Raw genomic sequence first — 24977 nt, 5'->3', positions numbered from 1 at the left:
TCTGTAGTTGTCAGTATCAAGGCCAAAACGTCTAGGCTCGCTTCGAGGTTTCAATATCGGTACGTTATGATTCAACTGGTTTCTGCCTGCGTGTGAAGGGGTGAGGTCAGATTGTACTCTATGTCTTTTTCTATACCTCTGACAAGCCGCTTAATTACTGGCTTCGAACAATGTATTAGTGGCTGCTTTAAAACATATTAAAAATACTTTTTATTCGGAAGAATAAACCGAAATATTCCATAAAAACGTATACTAGAATTAAAAACAAATTTGTTACTCATGCTTTTCCCTTGCAGAAAGTATCGGAGAATTCTATCTACCTGCAATTTAACAAATTTAAAAGTGTTTTTATGACGAAATTAATCAATCAATCTTTTTATTAATTATCTGTCGAATCAGAAATCTTTATTGTAAATTTTACGTGACTACTTACATTATAATCATTATTATTTATTTATAATTTTACATTTGATTTGATTTTATAGCTAAATCGAATTTTGGTTTATCAATAAGCGCCACCGACATAGGGGTTAATCAAGTACCAACTGCTTGGGTCACGTTGGAATACAAAGCACCCCAGCAGTGACTCTAATCACGAGTGAATTCGACGCGATGGCATGTCGCTTTTTCACTCTGACTTATACAGGCGATAAATTAGTTTGAGTTTATTTATTTATTGGCCACAATCGGTAATGTTATATTTAAGAAAATATGAAAATTTAATAAAACTTAACTAATATTAGTTTCTCAGGTGAGATTGATACAAATACTAGCTGGACCTACGGCTTTACCCGCGCGAAATTTATAAAACTTTACTTCTAACATAGATATATATCATCAACCTCAACATCAACATTTTACCTCGTTATGGCTTATATTAAATTAGGGGTATAAATGCCTGTGTGGAGTACACTAAAACCGGGACTAAAAAAATACGCAATTATGAGTTGGCATTTATATGCCAATAGATAGTTGCATATACTGCCTAATGGATAATTCGGCCCTGTGAACCTACAAAACGAGGACTATTGATGATTACAAAATATAATATGTTAAATAAAATAAAATAAAAATTAAATTATAAACCCATCATTAAAACACCCTGTATCTCACCACAGAAGCGTATCAAAAAGTAGAAATCGTCCAAGTCATTGGTGTCACTTAATGGTGGATTTTTATCAGCGATTAAGTACATGGTTAAAAAATAAATAGCCGTATTGTCGTTTGACAGCCGTCCACTGATTGACGAGACGTCACTGTCACTTTGACAGCCGTGACGTGTAAATTCCTACCGCTACTGTACCAGCGGCTATCCTCGGAATTAGGTGTAGTTAGGGAAAACATCATACTTTGTTATAGTTAAGTACGTAAGTTAGTTCCGATTCTTGAAATACTATCGATATAAATCTATTACTTATTATAAGATTAGGATCCTAACGAGAAGGTTTGGAGCATTGTCCACCACACTGCTGCGCTTTCAGATTTTTATCCTTACCAAGAATTAATCGAATACATACTTATTGCACCTATAACAGCAGGGCACGGGTGTTGCGAAGTTTTACTTTACCGCCGATCACAATATGAGTTAAACACAAATTAAGCTCGTGATGACGAGACGCCCGGCACATATGAATCATCGAAACAGGTAACCTAATAGATATATTAAGAAAAAAAATTAAGAAAAAAAAAAACATAGTCTATAGCAATAATATATAACAACGAAATGGGTACTTAGTATATGGGACAAAAACACACACAGAGGAGTAGAGAGCGGCGACGGAGTGCGTGACGGTATGAGGGAATCGGTCTGATAGGCAAATCACACTAATACGTAGATGTTTGACATCAAAAAATTACCGTGAATGATGATCACGGGTAATATTGCATGACGAGAACATTTTCCCGGGATATCGTAAATTCCGATTTGTGTAAAATTAACCAATTAGAGGGAATAATACAGTGTACGAAGAGTTCGTTTTTTTATTAATATAAATACGAAGGTGTAAGATCGACTTGAATATAACAAAGATACAATTATATTAAAATTAAAATAAAATACAAATCGGCACCTACTGGGGTTATAAATAATGAAGTTTATAGATTTAGTACATCACTCGGTGTCTGATTTACCGATAAGCTGATTAGCGAGTCAGGGCTCTAGCCCAGCGAGCCTTGATTAGAAGGTAGGAGGAGGACCTGGGGTCCCCCCCGGCAGGCCTGGCGACAGTGGAGGCTATCCGTCCCCACTTGAGTCGCTGGGTGGAACGAAGACACGGCACACTCTCATTCAGGCTGACGCAGGTGCTTACCGGGCACGGCTGCTTCGGTAGGTATCTGCACCGGATAGCGAGGCGAGAGATCACATCCTCCTGCCACGAGTGCGACGCGCCTTCGGACACGGCCCGCCACACCCTGATTGAGTGTTCCGCATGGGGCCCTCAGCGCCATTCCCTGGCGGCCATTGTAAGCGGAGACCTCTCTCTGCCAAGCGTGATAAACGCTATGATCGACAGCGAGAGATGCTGGAAGAAATAGGTCTTGTTCTGTGAAAACGTGATGACACAAAAGAAGGCCGCGGAGCGGGAGTGTCACAACAGTACTGCCGACCCGCTTCGCCGAAGAAGACCGGGGAGAAGGCGACTTCGTTATGGACACTTTCTCCTCCCGCTATAAGGCTCGCCGGAGATAGGGGGTCTCTGTACCCCGAGAACCCCTAGGAATTGGAGGCCCACAGAGTTGGGCCTACCGTCAGGACGTCACGATAGTATGCGCAAGCGATCCCGTGACGTCTCCCAAAAAGACGGAGTGGGTACCGCTGGTTTTTTAGTGGGTATTCCGGCGCCTTCAACGCCGGCGAGCCCCACATACCCCCCCACAGCATGTGGGAGAAACGCGTTATGCGTTTATCCAGCGTAAAAAAAAAGGCGTGACCCTGGGGCGACGGATTTGAGACAACTACATTAAGGAATAATATTTTCTTGTAGAACGAAATCTTACAGACGTCTCTAGATGTTTTTTATAAAAATGGTATGGTCGGGTACTTGAAAAATGTGCACCTTTGATAAGTGCCTGTCTGTTCCGTTGGCTAATGACATACATATAATATGCAAGAGAGGAACACAGCACGGGGGCCGCGGATGCGTTACATCGACACGATCCCGCAGCCTCTCTGATCTGTGCCGTAGACGGTTATCGCAGTGGTTTTAATCCCCCACATAAACCGGTTTTCTCTCAGAATACCTTTCTGAAGGTTTCCACTGTGTAAAAAAAGGACATATATATATGAACTGAAACCAAAAAACCTTTTTCTTTGTTTTGTTGTATATTTGTAAAAAATACAAAATATTTTTAAATTTTCTAGGCATTTTAAATTATTCTAATATAGTTGTCGTTATTTGCAATCGCCTAGAGAAAACCAACCGTGTCTTGTTGCATCCACTGGTGACAGCAGAGTTAGTTCATTTTTCGTCCCGAGAAATGAGATTGCGATTCAACGGGAAAATGCTACGAAAATTCCTCACCCCACTAAGTGGTTATGATTTAGAATGAATATAGTTGTTCCTTAAGTTAAATAATTATTAATAAATAAATAAATAAAGAACGAAAGTTTTCAGAACTTTCTAAAACGAGATTTTATTTAATAGTTGTAATTAAATTCAAGTCAAGAGTTGATAAAATCTTGTAAACCAATGCAATCATTATATATAACTAAATAACATTTAATTTAACATAAAATATATATATACTTTTATAAGATCTAATTAATAAGCATGACAAAATTATCTTTAAAATACAATCTTATTATATTTCTTTTAAATGAAAGCGGCTCTGTGTATAACAACGATTTTACAACATTCTATAAGTTTAGTAACTACTAGCAATTATAACAAAAGCAGTTTTAAAAGAAAATCCATTACGCATACGAGCAAGTTATAAGTCAAAACGAAACAAAGTTACAATAAACAGAGTTAATACATCCTCACAGGTATTTAAAGACCTATACAAACACGTTAATGGCGCAAATCGCTCGCAGCCGCAGCCCGAAACCCATTAAGTTCAAAACTCAATAAACATCATTGTTTCAGCGCTTAACTACGAAAATAACCCGGCAGAGCCGCACGGGGCCGCTTTGGCCCGATCTTCAGCTCGCCGCGACCTCTAATATTCATAAGTCAATTTCCTGCCCCATTAATACGTAACGAAGTAGCGCAAATGGCCTTATCGCTTGTGCGCGATTACTTGCCCGCCGCTCTCTTACATAATTCAACGTATTAAACGAAATTGTTTAAACCTTATTGCTCGATTACGTTTCTCCACCCCGGGCACGCCTCGTTTGCCTCAGCCAATTGGCTGGCGGCATTCTCTCCCCTCCTACTGTACTCGGGGCCCCCTCTGTAGAGTCTCCGCCCGCTTCGTTCCCGGTTTTATCGTTCGTAGAGTTTCGATGTTAGGTGAAGACGGTTGCGTGCTCACTAGCGCTTGCGTTGACGGATTTCAGTGCGATCTTTCACGGGTTGATTTCGTTTAGAAATTGTAATAAGTATATAATATTAAAATGTAAATTAACTTAATATTAAACTAAAATAATATTATGATTTTACTGGCTGAATTGACTTTATGAATTAATTAAAAAAAAAGAAAAAAAAAACAGTACCAGTGCAGTGTTTAGTGTCGACGAACAGTTTAAATTAAAAAAAAAAGAACAATAATAATATAATATAAAAAACTGTTACAATGAATATAAAAAAGATATAAGTTTAATGTTTGTGGTATATTTAAATAAATAGACGTTGCTATGACGATGCTGGCAATGGCGCGAGGTTCTGAGGATAGGAGAGAGGACGAAGCTGAAGCGGAGGCGGAGGCGAACGGCGAGGTGGACGTCGTCGGCGTTGAAGAGGCCGCGCCGGTCGACCTCACGAGGCGACTCGGGCTGACGAGGCCGCCTGACCGACCCGCTATTGCGTTTTCGGTTGAAAATATTCTAGACCCTACCAAGTTCACTGGTCGATCGGAAGTCCCACTTCGGTATGACGAGACGTACTGGAGGCCGCATTATGATAGAGACGACAGCGATTCTGGTAAGTTTAATAATTTATCATATTAACATTGTACGAGTGATTTAATTTAATACATATGATAAGCTTTTCTTATCGAATAAGATCTCCTGTGAGAAATATTTTTAATCTTAATTATGGACATATATATAGATAAAATATAAATATAGATTCATTTACTTATTAATCAAATATAATGTTTTTTAATAGATTAAAATCTATTTCACGCTTAAATAGCAAAAGAGTTTTATAAAACTATTTACTAAACTTATTGCGAATAAAATGTTAAACGGTACCCCCGTTTTACGTTTAATTCAATACTGTAACCTGACGGTTCAACGGTGCTTTTATGAGCCTACTTGAATAAAGACTATTATTAAGATTTTGATTATGAATAAACGACCCATTTAAATAATAATAAAGTACAAAACGGCGGTTTCAAAATGTCCTATTTTTTATTTATTGTTTAATTTTAGTACGTACAGATTATAAATTTAAAAAAAAACATACTTTATTATTGTAGAAAATAGACATAACGAACGTATCATTTAAAAAAAGAATGACTTTAGTCTCCTTTCGTAATCGTAGTAATTACATAATGTTTTAAATAAAACGTTTCACTTGTAAGAACTATCGGTATCAAGTTTTATTTGTAACTCGTGATAGATTGATATCTACACGAAACAAATTTTATCTCAAACAAATCAATAGTTAATCTATTTCCTTTCTTTAGTTGGTTATAATCTATGTAAATAGATGAAATCGTCGGTAAAAAAAAATAAAAGCCTACAGATACAATTTACTATCCGATTATTTGACAGAGTATTAATTTTAGAGAGCGCTCTAGCTTTTTAATTTTACCCTTGCAGGAGGGCTGAGGTGATAAGTTTAACGCGCATTGATATGAGCCTCTTTGGTGTATAATATTTATGCTATTAATAAAGCATTATTTTATATATAGAGATGCTTTATATCATAGCCTAAAGGTGTTTACAATGCGATTACATATTTTCAATTTAAGATAGATATATTAAAACATTCATTTGTATAGTAGATAGCCCCTCTGGGTAGGTAGCAAACACTCATCATATATAATAATTATTATATTGTATCATAAAATCTTAATTCGATCGATTTATTTTTAATGAAATAGATTAAAGTATTCCATGCTCTCTTGATTTGATCAAAGCGGAAGCATTCTTAATTTAAATGCTTAGTTAATCGTATTTCCGTTAGGCAAATTAATAAAAAACACAAACGTAATTAGTACGTACATTTTTTTATACGATTACTGTGTAATGATTTAGAAATAAGTTTTTATGTAGTAATTTATTATGATGATCATTTTAGATGGTAGTCGAATGTCAGTTATCTAGTGTACCGGAGAAGTAGTTTGTGAGTACAGTGAGGTGTTTTAAACTATTTCGGAACGTAGTCGATTTATGCGTGAAATATTTTTAAGCAGACATGATATTAGTGTACAAATATTTCTTTAGTGATTTCTTTTATTAGTATATTATTTGCTATTTGAATAAATGAATACTACAGCAGTGCGAGGTTTTATATTATTGTAAAAATCAAGAGACATTAAGATTATTTTAATGTTTAGATAGACTGTCAAAGCTGAGAAAGCCGAAAAAATAGTGGCCATCAGTTGACCACTAATTTCATGGACTCTAGTAACGACATGACATTAGGCGAGTGTCAAGCGTAGATTTTACGTAATCATAGATGATATAATTGGCTCGTTTGTTTTTGTTTTTATATAGTGCGTCATTGTGCGACATATAATTTGATATCAAAGTTATGTATAAAACATTTACTCACGTGTCAATAACAACTGCACAACAACTTATGAACGCATAGACGTTTGCGCATCGTTTATACGAACAACAAGCAATGTTTGCAAAGAACAGTAGTCTTTTATTACGCTTCACATTTTTCTTTCAAGCTTAGGGTAGTATATATATAGCTTAGATAAGGATAATGCTAGGTTAGTGTCTATTCATGGAAGCAGGCGAAAGCGATCCCGTGGCGCCCGCCGAAGGTACGGAGAGGATATGGCTGGATTTTTTTGTAGGTATTCTGGTATACTAGGGCGGACTAGGCATCCTGGGCACCCGCAAGTCCACCACACTTAACGTGGAAACGCGTAACGCGTTTTTCCAGTGGCATACAAAAAGGTTAGTTCCAATAACAATCGGTAAGTATATTTATAGGAAGTATAAAGCTTCAAAGCGCAACTAATCATGGGAGTAGCGCTCTCTTTCTAGTAATTACACTCTGTCTGGGTGAGATCCATCGCCACGGCTCGGGAAAACTTATTTTTTATTTAATTTGCCTAACAAGTTATACATTTTTGAGTACTTCGTGTGAATGAACAACGCACATTCTTCTTATTTGAAACATAACATTCTAAAAAGGCACAGCTTAATTTGTTGACGCAATAAGTTTTGTAATTAAATTGAATTAACAGTCATTTAATTTGTAACATTTCAGGCCAGTAGGTTGTAGACGATTTAAAAAAAAAAACACAAAACGCGCAAAATTTTACAAATATTATAATTTGATATTAATCCAATTTCTTAATTTGTAATTTTCTAGAACGTATGTCCAAAAAAGCTTATAATTTTTTGTGAAGGAAATACTTAGTTTGCTATGTATAAATTGGAATTTAAATAAAATTTTATGACTTAATTTGTATACATTTTTTCGGAGTCTTTTTTACACGATTACTCAAGTAACTGTATTTTAAGCGTCCCCTAAAAACTTTTAAATTTCTATAATAAATGGGTTGTTTGTAAACAAATAGGTGATGTACGCTATACAGCCTTTCCGGAAGAATGAATTAAGAAAACCAAGTCATTACTAATTAGTTTTAAGTACTTCCTTTGTACAGAGATTAGAATTGAAACTGATCAGATTATATATGTACATCCTAGGTTCAAATTCTGGATTGGATGGTCCACAATGGTTCAATTACAATAATGATGGAACCATTACAATAGTTGTTTGGTTTTTATGTCAAGAATTTATAAGTAGTTTGAAGATAAGTAATTGTTACACACCCGTGCCGGAGAAGCAGGTCTGAGTTTGATCTCTAGCTGGAGTCGGATTGACGTCTCTTTCACTCGTGCTTGCTCATCCACTTATCCGACTTATCCGACTTATATGTCCGACAATATTACCAGTGCAGTGGACGAAATTTGGCCTTTAATTTGTTTTTAACCAACAAAACTTACACAATCGACTAATACCGAAGCTATAGCATAAAACAAAACTAACTAAATAAAGGATTTTGGAGTCAATTGATATCTTGGCGGTAAGGAAAAGAAAACGAACTAATATAGAGTCGCGTAGAAATGTACCCTAGTCCTTTTGGTGACACCGACACCGAAAATAGTCGTTTCTGAAATTATGAGAAAATTATATTTGACTAAATATTGAACGCTTATTGATCGCCTTAGATCACCATCTTTAAATCGTTGTATTAATAATGATAAATTTTATTTAAACCATCACAGTCGAACGTAATTACCAAAAATAAAAGGTTTCTACTATGAAATATCTGTGATCAAATCAAAATTTTCATTTAACATTAATAACTTTAAACACAATAGCCCATTTCAAGGTTTATTTTTGTCAAGTTAATAACATGTCCACTGTCGTGAAACATTAACAGGCAATTACTCTGATAATGACCGCCAAACTAAAAGTCAATTTAAACAAATTGTTAGATCATTGTGATGTCGATTGCTAACATGTCAGCCTTTCGATATAACAAGCTGATTTACCATCAAGTCGAAACATTTTGAGTCTTATTGTTATAGTGATAAGAGTTAATGTAACGTTTATTGGTCCGTTTTATTTAAGCTTGTCGAAGTTGAAGACTTTATTAGGTACGTGACGAAAGGTAAACGATGTCGGACGGACGAGTGTGAGCGGAACAAGGTTGTATTATTTTTAGTTTACTAGAAGCTAATAAACATTTCGTGAATTGAAATGTCAGTTCCGCCATGTTACTAAAATATTTTACGAAATTTAAAGCTATTTATGTAAGTTATTTTTTCATTTTCGCAAATGTGATCAAGGTAGCCGAAATACCTACATCGTTTAGTAGGTATATATATTTCTTTAATATTATAATAATGAGATATGGCTCATAAAATACCTACTATAATTTGGCTAACGCAAATTTTGGCTACGGCAACCAAAATTCAATAGAAAAAATATATACCATACAATTGTTTTCATAGACACTGGTGTACTTACTATTTTCTTACTCATGAGACACTGTAAAATCCAATCTAGTATCAGATACTACCAGAGAGAGAGACCAACGGCTCTATTTACTTTCCGAGGCACGTGAGTGTAAACATTTCCTTACACCGGTTTCTTATTTATTTTGATAAAAACCCCAAACTTTAACTACCATGATGCGTCATTTGAATCCGCAACCTAAGTATTTAATATATTTTTGAGATTGCTTATATAGATCGCACTAAAAAAAGAAATACACCAACGAACCAAATATATTATCTCGGTGTGCGTGACAGCAAAACTTGACACTCATTGAACGTTACAATAACTTTACAAGAGTGTGTGTACTTAGTGGACAACTGTTGGTCACGCTGAATATTTTGCGACGCGAACTGAACGCGATTGTCTTTGACAGTCTATCTATCTATAAATAATTAAATAAATAACCATTTAAGGCATTAGGCATCTTATAAATGTCCTAATAAAAATAACCAGCATAATTAACAATTTTTCCAAACGGCACTGTGTAAAGTGCAGGTATTAGAATAAAATCAGTTTATTAATTATATGGCTTGTAATTGTCGCCTTAATGAAACCGAGGCACGAATGCACGAGGCAATCTTTTAGGGATTTATTTGAGGTTATGTTTATGAAGAATGTATTTCAAATATAGAATTTAAAAGAAAATCTCCATAGTGGAATACATAGCATCATCAATTTTCTTGTTAAAGTAGAAGAAATATTTTTTTTCTGTAGCCTTGGGGTAAATCGATAGTAGTAGATTTTTGACCCGAGGAGCTTTATTGTTTGAGTTCTATGTTAAATCTTTCAAGAAATATAGGTAATTTAAACATTATATACTCCAAAACTTAAACAATATTAAAATTTGTGTGCCAAATTTGATACAAATACTCAAAGAAAAAAAAATCCAATTCATACACATTCTTCGATTTGCAGATATGAGATATTCGCGACCACAGATTTATAAAACCCGTTGCGATTTTTTGTTACGAAAACCGTAACAATTATTACAATTTGTTCTTAATGCTCACGTTCTTACTTTTGTTGACAAAAACGTCGCCGAAGTTTTGTATTATACGGTATTTTTTATTTTATTCGATGTTTAATATAGCGCTCCGCTATTTATTCGTATTCGTCGCCGTCGGGCATTGCCGATTGTATGTATTAGAAATTGCTGAAATATTTTTTACAAAATGTATACATACAGCTACAGTTTGAGCACTGGGAGAGAATGTAGATATTTTTTAAATAATTCATCCAAACTACGAAAACGTCTTAATAAAATTTGTAATAATAGCAGATGAAGGTATATAGTTAAATAACTTGCATTAATGGCATATTGATAATTATTGATATTGATAATTATTTTGAATATTTGCGATAGATTTGAATTATTAAGAGTATGAAAATTATAAATTTTAAAAAGACATGGTTTAAGAGTTTATTGCACCTGGTTGCTCGAATACAGCTTATAATATAACAATTATAATTATAAACAAAAATCTGAATTTGTAACTGCATATTCGGTTAAGTCAATAAAAAAGCTACCATCGCTTCGGAAGAACGTCTCAGATCTGAAATGAACGTTTTATTTTTTATTTTTTAACGTCTTATTTTTTAAGATGCACTTGTTCTACTTAAACAAGAATTTAACTAGACTTTCATATTATTTCAGTGGGTAATTTTTTAAATTATTTTTCATAAGATTTACTATGATTAGAGGAATGAGTAATTTAAATTATAATTCTTATTATAATTTTAAAATAATAACGTAAATCCGACTTATGCGTGAATTTAATCGCTCGCGATTTGAAAAGGTAACACAGGGGAAAAATCGGACACTTGTTTGACCAGTCAATTACTAAATTACGTTTACATTTCATTACAAGTAATCGACAAAATAATTACATTCAATGTATTTAAAATAACAAAATAGATAAATTGGCACAGATAAAAAAAGCGAAAGTTGTAAACAATGTCCAGCCAGCGTCCGACCGGAAGCTGCAAACCTGTCGACAACAGCTGTACCAGATGTTGACATGGTAATTGATTTAGATGCCTTACTTCTCAAATATTTGTTTTATAGACTTGTTTTAATTGTTAAAAAGTAAATTATTTACATCAAAACAATAACGCGTTGTTAGTTTGAAAATTCGTAAAGTGTTGCTATTGAAAAAAAGGAAACAACATAAATCTCGTGTTCGATATTTAAGCATTATTTTGACAATTCGATTTTCAAACGACAGGATAGCAAAATGTCCACGCTATTAAATTCAAAATGGCGATCCGATTAAGATTCAAGATAAGTGCGAGATAGCTACTGATGTATTATAGTCGCTTTTATATACGTGGTACGTCTATCATCAATAGTTCCGCGTCATTTTCCCGATTTTACCTTCTCGAATTTGGAGGAATTCTTTATGAAAATAACTACTTAAATGTTTTATTGTATATTCATCTTTTCTTTATTTAACCGGGTATTAAAATGATATTATTGGTATTATATTTAATACCTAATTTTAATTTTATTTAACATATAAAAATTGTAAATATTTTTCGTCTTTATATCTTTTTTTTTTTATAAAATAATGAAGCATAACACTTACTTATTAATAGTCAACGTAAAAAGTAAAGGTACAGTTCCGGAAGAAATAAGATTTAAAAGTTGCATTTTTAGAAGATTATTGTTGCTTACAATTTAATATAAGAAATAGTCTAGAGGCGTTTTGTTTTAAATTTATTTTGTCATCAATAAACTCGGCAACCTTATACATAATATTTTTTTATGACTGGGCTAATGTACAGTAATATTTTATTAATAATTATTTTTTATATATTTATAATTATAATTATAAATTTATGCAGTAAAGCCTTAAGCATAATAAGTTAGGGCTTGTTCTTGTTATTGTTATTGTGCATAACAATAATTGACATTATCTCATAGTATTTAAGATTTTTTTAAACATACAACATTCATTACATTATTTAAAGATAATTTCTAAATTCAAAAAAATCCGTCAATTACTTTTTTAAATGTTTTCGTTAATTAATCTACAGGTCACAGATCAACAATGTATGAAGTCATTTTTTAATCTGTACATTAAAAAATCTACTGACATTACATAAAGCTTTTACAATTTTGCAAACCCTCAAAATAAGAATATAAACTTTAGCCCTATACTTCCTTTCACGATTGGTCTGGGTTAGAGAGAGATAGCTTCGTGAGGGAGTACGTTAAATAGAGACAGATTCAACCCTTAGCCGCTGCGTCCCTTTGCGCACCAATCCGTGAAATTAGAGTCGTCTAAACGAATCTAACGATTATTTTATTATCCCTTTTGCGCTAAGATTTGTTCCTTGCTCACTCAAATAAAAATAAAAGGTGAATAAGGCGTTTGGAGGGTCAAGCGGACATAAATTCTGCGTTCACGGTCTATGTTGGTTTATTTTTCGGCCCTTTAAACGGGAAGGGTAATTTGTTTTTTTCTGTACGAGAACTTTAGTGCGGGAAATTTGATTTATTTTGTTAGTCCTTAAACCTATTTGGATGAGTTAAGGGTTAAAAATAATGTCTGCATAGACTTTGATATATAATACTTGGTGTAAAATAGCAGCGCAGAGCGGAAATATCGCAAACTATATAATTTACTTTAATTATAATACATACGATTATTATTACAAAAGTAATTACAATGTCTAATATATGTAAAATACTGTTATGTAAATAACTTTTATATATTTGTTTTGATAATTTTGTGGTGGCGCAAGTTACGTGAACGATAAATTTTGTCGAATGTAATGTTACCATAAATAAAGTTTAAATTATTTAGATTAGAAAGTATATTAAAACTGCTTTTTTTTTTCATTTATTCATTCACGTGTGCTAATCCTATAACTTAGTTTATTTCATATTATCTTAAGAATATTAAAAAATACTTTATTAATTTACCTTTTTCATTAAAATATCTCGCCAAATTATAAGGTTCACTCTGACCTACTTAAGCCCATTGTCATTCAACGCGGTGTCACGGCGTTGTCACGTAATTCGGGCTGTAATTAAAAAGTCAAGAGCAGTGTTGCCAACATTAAGTCCTCGCTTACCCGCGACTTTGTGTTATAAACACCCTCTAATTTTGAGTTGATTAAAACAAAACTCAAACTTTTGCCTTCCTGTGGTTTAATTAATTCAAATAAGTTATCAATATTATGGTACCTACTGTAAATCTTCGGTTTCTGGTTAATCCAGTATACCTACGGATAATTGCCTTTATTTGAAGGATTTTTTTATGATATAGTTAGGTTGAAGGTTAAATGGGTCATCTGATAGTAAGTGGTCTTCACACGACCTATTAAGAAATATTAACCATTCCTTACATCGGCCAATGCCCTGCCAACCTTGCGAACTACGATCCTCTGTTCCTTGTGCCTGTAGTAACACTGTATTGTATAGTGTTATTATATTTATTTGAGAAATATAAAATATTTTATTTAAATTATCTTGTTAAATAATAAAAATAAATGTTACAGACATTTTTGTTTATGATCTATGCGTTTTCAAGATATATGATGAAACTCTGACATGTGATTTTACGTAAAAAGACACCTACAGAATAACATTTTTTTTTAAATAATGACGCTTTAAATAAAATAAACGTTTTCGTTGGTTCTTATTCTACCCGAGAGATGAAGGGGTATATTGTTAACTACATCTAACCAGTAGGTATATGGAAGGTGACTTACATTCCAGTAAATGTCCCAGTTGCTTCCATATTATAAATTTGAACTTTTTTTTTTTAATTTACTGGTAATGCTTCTATCCTAAGTACTAATATTGAATACATAATCAATGTTATCACGTCACAACTAAAAGCCAGTGATCTAGAAGTAAAATAATATATTTTTTGATAACATGCGCATTTTTTATTATTAGCTTATTACTTAATTTATTTTCGACGAAACATTATTTCCGAAATGAATTTTGATTGAATAAGTGATTAATTGGTCGGGTCTTTAATTTAAAAGGACAACCTTTGCTAAGGTGTGATTCGATTTATAAAAATATTTTTACGATTTAAAAATTTTAATATAGAAACACATATTTGACATAAATATATAAAACTATATTTAAATACAAAATCGAATATAAAAAACCTACTGTTTTTCAATTCAATTCTTGCTAGTCTATGTAGCTAAGGTAGAACAAAATTTGGTACAAATACAAATATATCGTTATTGTTAGAGCAAAATGTCGAATGCACATATTGAGTTCTAAATTTAAAATTTTCGTCTGTCACCTGTGACTGTTTTTTTTATTACTGAGTTCAATGATCAATACAATACGTCTATGGTTAAACATTGGTTGCCATGGAAACATGAATGGAACAAATATGAGTATTTATGAAACTCTATTGAAATATATATTTTTTATATTATAACTCACATAAGTTATTTATTATTAAGTTATTAAAAAGAGGACATATGCGAGTTACTTGCCGTTCCTTCTCGTTGAAGGTTGTGTCCGCAACGGTGGTGGAGTTGAAATATTGATCAGTCAAACATGCTTTATAGTCAAGCTAACTACAATTAATTTTACATTTGAATTTATTTAATTGGAATTTGTAAGGAAAATTAGAAGTTAATTTTATATTTTGGACAAAAATGCAATACATAGTCTATACGAATAGAACAAAAATAATTATTCACTAATTTCTTTGACAATTCAATAGGCGGTTATAATATTTTTACATCCTAAATTTGCGATACCTACAAAAATATACATTAGGTTTAAAGCTTAGCCTCGTACATATATCGCCTGAATATCTTAAATACTTCCTTGTATATCCGATTCGTTTTCATAGATATCAAAACTTAAATATCAAATATGAATCAGCAATGCTATTCTATAAGAACTCACTCGTGTACTGAGAACCGACTATGGTATGATATTTTGTTTCTACCCTATAAATTATACTTATAAACAATGTCGCATAACATTTTCTGACATATCAGTCATGTTCTACGAGCTTTGAGTTAGTTTAAAGTCGCTCTATTGACCAATAATCGGTTACAACTATCAGAAAAAAACAAAAGCGACTGAGTAGGTAGTATTAGCTGATAAAATAAAATAGTCAGTCAGTTTTAGTATTACCTGATAAAATAAAATATACAAATAAATGATACTTATCTTAAACGAATCGACGTTAAAACATTTTGATATCAAATAAATTAACTCTATAGCTCCACTTTATCGTTTAACATAACTGCGAACACGACCCCGTTCTCAAAATCACCGAACCAAGAATCCTACCCAAATTACACTTCTCCATTTTCTTCATTTAACAAATTGATGGTCCTTGTTTATAAATGGTATTACACAAAAACAGCCTTTAAAACGAGTAGAATTAAAACTAAAATCCCGTGCAGTACCATCAAAGGCGTACAAACGCTTACGCCCAAAAGATAAGGTTGAAATTTTGGCTAATAGCATCGCGTTAAGGGATTTTTAGCCTTACCCAACAGAGCTTAAAGTTTATAATTGCTTGTCAATAGACGAGTGGAGGCTTGCGGTCCAAGTTTGTAATTAATAAAGCCCTCTCGATTACAAGTGCCTTTCCTCACTGGGATTTGGAGTATGGAGAGCTGAAAATTGTGTTCGTTGAAGCTTTATCTGACTTTGATATCGGGAATCGATTTATATTACGGGAATACAGGATGGAATCTCGTATTTGTGGAGGGTAACCTAATGATATTTTCTATCTCTGATTCTGTAACCAGTTATTATTCAAGATATACTTAGGTTATTTATTAGAGTTAAATAGCTTTTAGATCCTTCTATCAAATTGTATCAAGTCTACTTTGGAAAACTCACGATTGCTGTTTTGTATCTATATTTAATATAAATAATAATATATAATAAGCAAGTTACCTATAGTTGAGTTGTTAAGTGATTGTATCTACAAACCATCGTGTATTTTGTCAGCATGTTGTCAGTCCTCCTCACGATGATTTCCATCCTCACCTTCTTCCTTGATCATTTTAAAACATGATATACAGACATGTCTCAATTGCTACTTTTAGTAATATTATATTATGTACTTAGATTAGTTCAACAAAAGTAGCATTCTAAGTATTGACTTCCTTTTAAGCATTGATTATTGAGTCAAGTTCTCCTCAAAGTTCTTTAGTGATCTTTCATAATGTAATCCTGACCGATTTATATGTGAGACTAGACATCTCCGCAGAACATGTTAGAGGGTACAAGTATGTCCGCTATGACAAGTGCACTCTATGATACCTCCCTCTCATAATCTGATAGGATAGAAAAACTGACACGGCCCAAAATAGTTCAGCAGGACCAATAGATTACGTACATTGACAACTCCCAGTATCTGTTCTGCTCTTGAATGAATGAGAATATCTCGACCTGGACCTCGAAGCCTGCGGCCTTATAAGTTAGCCACGAAACAAAAGAAGCATCCAATCAACTCATAAACAAAACGTTGCAAGTGTACTTTAACTTAACAACATAAATATCCAAAGAGGCATGGCACGACTACAACGTATTAACGAATGAAAAATAGGCAACGCGGTAGGTACAGTACATATCGTTAAGTAGGTACTATTCCAGCGTCCTCCCTCCGTTACCGAATCCAAACTTGTTTACACGAGTCTACAAGCTTTCGAACTACGTACTTAGGGGAACTTATTTGGGTAATATTTTGTTTTATAACAATATTAACTTCTGTTAATTTATTTAACTTAGTATTTTTTACTTAATTTAATATAACCCTTCGATAAGTGGATGGTGTAAATAGAACTTGTATATATACATTATTTAATTTTGTAAATTCCAAATGCAACTTCGTACAAGTAGGGTGTACCTACTCTTACGAATCAAATTATATATCATTGTTGGCGAAATGGCGAGAGTGTTTATTATTTCTTACAGCGGCAATGTTTATAATAATTATAATTTATTGGCGAAAAAAGCAAATATTACAAAAAGAACCTTATATAGATATATGAGTTTACAAAATAAGTATGACTAGATATAATATTATTAGCAAGGTATTCCATTTACATGTTGTTTGACACTTTACAAAGAGTGAAACTTATTATTCTTTATGGGTTATTTACATAACCTGTGGTAAGGATATTTAGCCTATTGGCCGTGGTAACGTGTTACAAACCATTTGGCAGTCTCTGTATAAGTATATAAAAAGTTGTAAAATATGTAGCTAAATTTCGTTGTAGCTGGCTTGCTTGATTTGATAATGATATATTTGGTGTTCGTAGGTGAAAGAACACCGCTGGAGCAGCCTAAGCGCCAAACCTTTTTATGAGTAGATATGGCCCTTTACCAGCTGTGGAATATTATTGCGCTTATATTGATTTTATGTAAAAATGTGAAAGTTCTTATCGACTCATTCGTTTCGTGATTAGCTTGTACAAAATATGAATCGTATACGAACGTCAAACGAACTTAAATTCTCTAAAGTATTTTCAACAAATAAAATCTAGCAATGTATTGGGTATGCGATAAGTGACAACTATGCTTTAGGGTTGCCATGTGCTAGAATTTTCCCGGATTCGTTATAATTTTATATTTATAAATTCGAAAAGCACCACTGTATTGTTTAAATCAATTCTAATTTAGTTAAAACAATATATTATTCATGCTTTTGTTGTTTTTAATAATTTAATTTCTTACCAATAATCGTGCACTAACTCGCACTGGAGCAGCGTAGTAAAGTAAATTCCAAACCTTATTATCAAAAATAATAAAGGAAAACTTCATTTCAAAGTTTTAATATTTGGTAACCCTAGTTTCTTGGATCTAGTCTCTGTGTTTATTTAATCGGTTTTTGGCATTGGTTAATTGACTTAGGCATTGTTCGAGTTTCATTGCGTGTAGTCGTGGATTGATTAACTTGTTCTTGATTGCAATATAAAAAAATGGCATCGTGTAAGAAATGTCAAAAAGAATATAAATTATAAATTAATTAATGTATCTACTTCTGTTATCTACATTAAATATGTCATTCGTTTTTTTTTTAAATGCGTGTTTAAATGAATAGCAACATTTTAATAAATAATTGATGATAAAAATATATTGATTCTCTTTGGTTGAATTTTTGGTAGGTAATTAATTAACAGAGGCTGAATTCTGCTGCGAAAATTTTACTTAAAGACATCAAGATATTTATTCATTTTAATTTCAAAATGGCCACACATGAAAACGAAGAGTTATTAAAGGAGTATAATATAAGACCTACGTTGAAGTAAATTGTACGTAACTGTATGTAACGTTTAGGTTCATATATATATAATACACATAAAAAAAAACAAACCAATAGGATAGCGAATAGGATTTAGAATCTTCCGCTGGAACTGAATCCTTATAAGACGTATTTAATTTAGTTAACGTCGCAAGCGCACCCGTAATATATCTGTCGTCGGAACATCTGCTCGTAATTTTATCGTGTTAATTCGTACCGCGCGATGTGGACAACCTTCTTTAAAAAGAAAAATCTTAAACGCAACTTTATAGCAAAGAAATTTCAACTTAACACTAATAATAATAAGATTTAAATTTAATCGTTCTCATATAGAGATCCGTCGTTTACAAGCCTCTAATGTTGGCGGGCGACATGTCAAAAAGTATGTTTTCGTTTGTGTAATAAAGTTTAGAATTATCGGTATGATATGTTTGTGAAAATATGAGACAAGAGCTTGTTATTCATTTTAAATAAATTTAAATTATATTTTGATTCCAGAACATTCTTTGTTCATAAGCGATGAACTATTGACTTATTCATTGATTTATTTGGAATATAAAATTTATCTACTTGTAGTATTTAGTAGGCTAGACAAAGAAACACACCTAGTAGTTACTATGTAAATACTGAATGTCCTGTAGCAACATATAACTTTGTGGTAGCTTGCTGACTATCTAGTGGCTGTCTATTACCGTCCTATGCATTATTGCACTCATTAAAAAAAGTTAGTTCGTGATTATAGTCGCTGTGTTTGATCAAACATTTGGTGTATTTGCAACGATGGTATCTATATAATATAATGAAGCAAAAGTCCGATGAAGCCTTTTTTACGATATAGGCGGACGGACAAATGGGCCTCCTAATGGTAAGTCACCACCACCCATACACATTGAAGCTGTAAGAAATATTAACCATTTCTTACATCGCCAATATTTACCTTTGGAAACTAAGCTGTTATGTCTCTTGTGTCTGTAACACTGACTCACTCACCCTTCAAAACTGAACACAACACTACTGAGTACTACTGTTTGACTGTTTGACTTATTACTGTTTTACTGGTAGAATGTATGATGAGTGGGTGGTACCTACCCAAACGGGTTTCTACAATACCTTACCGCCAAGGCTACCTACTTGAATGAAGTATGTTTTGATTTTGATGTCCACGTGGACTAAGCCTAATTAATAAATCTATGTCAAAATGTTTGCTTGTTCATAAAATAGTAAATTTGATATATAACTAAAAAAATACATAAAAAACCGATTTTGGCGGAAATATGTATTTCTTATTTGTCATATTCGTTCAAATAGGTTCTCAACAAATTGTCGTGTTCGGACAACCAATGCAAATACAGAATTCATTATGACAAGTGATGTGCTGTCATATTAAATGTTACATGCCAATACTGTTGTAACTACCGCAAGTCTCATTCTATATTCAAATATTTTTGACAGATAATTTTGAATCTAGATATGTCAGTTGCTATTTTTAATTTAAAATATTCTAAAACTATAAATAAAAAAAGTTTTTGCGCCAAAAAGAATAAATAGTAACAAAACCGCCAACTGAAGCGCGTATATATTAAAATTAAATATTAATTAATCTCCAGTAGATTAACTATAACAAAGAGAACATACTAGTACTTATGCAGAACACTGAATAGCGGAGACATAAATGATTAACATTACGATTTACGCATGGTAATAAAATCTATTAAAACACGACTCATTAGTTATAACTCCATTACATATTAATATGGAATTATGACAAGCGACATTAGTGAAAGTTCCACCGTCCCAGTTTTCTTATACACGCTTTGATTTTAATTCGGCTATTATTAACGCCATTTCGCGCTTCCAAGCCCATAACAACGTCACACCTAAACACCGAAACAATTTCGTTAATATTTATATATCCTGTCCGCCATTAGACTCAACATTTCACTAATTTCACTAAGCACTCGTAAATTATATTTTAATGTTTCCGGACGTTCGATATTCGTTGCCAATGTTGCCGCTTTAAAAATTAATAGCCGCTTTAAAACTATTTCGCACTGGCAACATAGAAGGAAACGGATATGTATATTATATCATTTGGAAATGTTTACAAAAATAATACAAAATAAAATTATCACGAGATTATAAAGTGTTTAATTTATTAGAATTTTATTTATGTTCGACGTCTCTTAGCTTTTAAGAGCGATGAAATTAAATTTGTCATGACGTGGATACATACGTACTTTTATTGTTTATTTTATAATAACAATTATATTGTATGGAATGTTACGTGAATTATTTCTATTTAAACTATATAAATGTTATAAAGTAATTTAGAACAGAGTTTTCTTATGCAAATGAAACATAATATATATTGATATTGGTGTTTTCTTTTCATTAAACAATATAACATAAATGGAAACAACATGTAAAAGTTACATAAATAAAAGTTTCACTCAATATCGCCCTTGAAATTTTACAATATGCACAATAAAGTTCACTTCACAAACACCAAATAGAAAACTCTCTATTGATAAATGGATTTTGAAAATGTTTCCATATAATTAATATATATATATATATATATATAAAACAAAGCGTTTGTCTTTCGGCGTGAAAACAATGAACTCAAATTGAGATTGAGATTTTTAGCTGGTTTTCTTACTACGGAGAGATATACGAGGAAGGTTTCGTTGTCAAATTCATTAATGTTTTATGTAAATTGGCTGAAATTTTATGACGATTGTTGAAGATGTCGGGAAAAATAATACCGACAGAGCTCTACGGGCGAGCACCGCATAAATCAATAGTGACATATATTTATTTTGATGTAAAATTGTAATTTAATATGTAAGTCCTTATTCTGCCCACGTGATGCCGGGATGGGTAGCTAGTGAATGCTAAAACTAACAAATTGTTTATTGTTACAGTCAAAGATCACCTTCAGCACTCGGACCTCGAAGCTGATGACGTGGAAACAGACGACCAGACATCTAACATGGATGACGACATTTTAACACAATCCGACCTTGACGAAAATGGGGATCCAAAGAGCCCAACGAGTTCCAGTTCGAAGAAGTGTAAGAATGGTTCCTCTAGAGACTCTAAAGGGGGGACAAAGCCACGGAGAGCTAGAACGGCATTTACATATGAACAGCTAGTATCTTTGGAAAATAAATTTAAGACGACAAGATATTTATCTGTGTGTGAACGGCTCAACTTGGCGCTAAGTCTCAGTTTGACGGAAACTCAGGTTGGTTATGGCTTAAAATTTATAATTAAATTATTTTTATGTTTGCTATTGTGACTTTTGAAATGTCATATCTTTTGATTAAATTTTAATTTATTTATTTTTATTAATAAAAATAAACAAATTTTATTCACTTGACTTTTATGAAAATAACAATTTAAATTACAAATTTAATTACGGATATTATTTTTTAAAAAACGAATAAAAATATTTTAATTTTTAGTTAAATCTAGAATCATCAATTAGTTTTTTTCTCAGGTCAAAATTTGGTTTCAAAACCGTCGGACAAAGTGGAAAAAGCAAAACCCTGGGATGGATGTGAATAGTCCCACCGTGCCCCCACCTCCAGCGGGGGCTTTTCCTTCTGGCCCTTATCCCGGAGGCCTCCTCTACTCACACGGTGTACCCTATCCGTTTACCGGTCCAGGACCCTATGCGCCGTACTTCCACCATTTAGCCACAAACCATCACCACAGCCACGGGTCCTTAGGTCACTCCCACACGTGATTATGGCAACGACCAGGGTCACAAGACCCAAGGGTCGACACGGACAATGAGAATGGACTTACGAATTAGTGATGGCATTTCATTATAATTAATAAATGAAAATAAGTTTTCGAATAAAATATTTGACAGTGATATTCGCTTGCGTTTGACAAAGTGTTTTTTTTTACTCTGTGTCTTTTTTACTGTTGTATCTGTAATGTGTGTAACTGTACCCTATTCCAGAGAAGAAGAAGGAGTAAAGATATATAAAACTTATCTCAGCACATATCATACAGTTTTCAAATAGCTTTGTTATATTATTAACTACAATCAGTTCTTGATTAATATATCTTTATTTGTAATACTACTGCACTTATTTACTTTTATCCGCTTTAATTTGACTGACGATTACGAATTAACTGACATTAAAAACGCCATTTTATCGCGCATCCTTAACAAATATCATAGATTTTATTAAATTCATACAACAATGATATTGCGTCAATCAATGTCAAATTTATTTATTTGTTTTTACTCCACTTGTCTTTGGATAGGCTCTACATTTGCTAAATATTTCTTTGTCTAATTAACAAACAAATGGATGTCATAACGACAAACCGATAAGTGGTTCTTTAAATATGTATTAAAAAAAAAAACTTTTTTTTTTTATCACGGCTTTGCTTATTTTATATCTTGTATGATAAGGAAGTAGGTACCTAATAGTGCAATTTCATGTTTTTATTATTTTAAGATTTCATTGTGAATCGATTGTGATACATACTACGGTAAGGAATAATTCTTTGCTGGAATGTCACACTTTTAAGGCAGAATGTATTTTTAATCTATGTTCATTTCATTCATAAAAAAATAGATCCTTATATTTTTAAACCATTTAAACAAGGATAAAGTTTTTTTTTAATCATTATTATAAAGATAAAATATGTTTATTTTTGTTTGTTTTGTAAATAAAGTGTGACATTAATTATAATGTAAAAAATATATGATTAAAAATTATTATAATGTAATAATAAGATAACGTGCTACAATAAAATATACTTATTGGTAGTTTGTAAATTTTATACGCTTAGTTTATTTGTTTCGGGTACATATTTTATTTGGATTTACTGAATTGAATCGAAAAATATACAAAAATACACAGACATCTAATACCACATAATTATATCATACTAGCCGCCATATTGAATTTCTGTGGCATCACGTGACCAAAACCAATACCTCGAAATTGGTTAGATTATAGCCGATGTCATCGTGAATCTAATACTTGTCTTAATTTAACGCAGAATATACAAATTACACTAAAATAAATTACGAATTTCATTTAATTTCAATGCAAAATCATTGTATTAATTCGGCATTTTCAAAGTTAGTCAAAAATATGAAAATTCTCGACGCCATATGGAAAATAGCTTACATTTTGTTTTGTAGCATAATCTAGTCCTCTGAATTCTTTAATTAATCTTCAATCTTTCCTTCCGGCCTCTGTTACTAGATTTAAAAATAAAAAGTTACCAAAGAGGTTACCAAACCTTTATTGCAATAAAGGTTTATATAAATTAAAACACACTCATGTAAATTCGCAGAGCTCCGATTATGTTATGTATAATTAAAAACTACGCAAACCTTTATGTCGTATGTAAATATGTATAACTTTTCTCGATCATGTTACTACATATTATCAATGACTTTTGTTAAAATAAAATATCGTCTTCAATCGAAATTAACCTAATATATATGAAAAATGTAACATAAATAAATGTGTATTCGCTGAATAAATGCTCAACGCTGTAAATATAAGCCGATGAAGTACTTTATAAACTCGATGTTGATTATAAATAGTTTCCAGTTATATATTGTTTTATTTACCCCGATATTATTGTACCATGACCAAAGTAATAATGTTGTTTACACCTTTAAAGACGTATCACTTTGTATGTTACCCAAGTCAGATATTAATTTTAAGTGCTTAGTGACAAGTTGATGGTGTAACTTTTCCAATAAATAAATAAAATAAATAAATAAGTAATTAAATTAAATACATAATGTTACCAGTTATAACTTAGTGGAACATTGTATATAAGACAGCTCAAATAAAAACTCGAATGTTCTAATATACATACAAGAGTCTACTATCCTTATCCTGGCAATATCAGATCAGCTTAATGGTATTAATGATGTATAGTTATTTGCAAATTCGAGTCTATACGACGATTTAGTAGTAGATTAAAATCGGCTCCTTAGATTTATCGACTTACTTGTTATTTAGATACAAGTTAAGCGAGTAACTATAATGAAGTCTTCACCGTATTTGGTTGCGGCGGCCTACGTCAAGAAAGACGTGCGTAGGACATATTACAATACACTGTGATCTGTATGCCCTCACTCATAATCTGATGGGACAGCATATCCGGAAAGGTTTATGGTCATGGTCAATGGTTTTACGTTCCAAGGTACGGGAGGTGAAAACATAGCTAACTTCAAGAATTCGGACAAATCGGACTAAGAATTTCTCCACAGAAAAATTCTACTCTAAACTTTTTATTGGACTCGAACATTCCTAAAATGGAAGATACACGTCGATGAAAAACATTTGTACAGAAAATTTGTGTCGTG

The 24977-nt window shown here is 32.4% G+C and overlaps 1 protein-coding gene across 1 annotated transcript; it reads left to right on the top strand.

Moving 5' to 3' along the window:
* The first annotated feature begins 4422 nt into the window (after nucleotides 1–4422).
* Nucleotides 4423–22596, top strand: LOC113402667 (homeobox protein slou). Its single transcript, XM_026642974.2, has 3 exons — nucleotides 4423–5081; nucleotides 21541–21863; nucleotides 22119–22596. The coding sequence occupies exons 1-3, from the start codon at nucleotides 4796–4798 to the stop codon at nucleotides 22365–22367; spliced, it is 858 nt and encodes a 285-aa protein (XP_026498759.1). The 5' UTR covers nucleotides 4423–4795; the 3' UTR covers nucleotides 22368–22596.
* Nucleotides 22597–24977: the final 2381 nt, after the last annotated feature.

This window comes from Vanessa tameamea, chromosome 24, assembly GCF_037043105.1.
Source record: "Vanessa tameamea isolate UH-Manoa-2023 chromosome 24, ilVanTame1 primary haplotype, whole genome shotgun sequence".
NCBI lineage: Eukaryota > Metazoa > Arthropoda > Insecta > Lepidoptera > Nymphalidae > Vanessa > Vanessa tameamea.
This window is presented reverse-complemented; position numbering and strand designations above follow the sequence as displayed.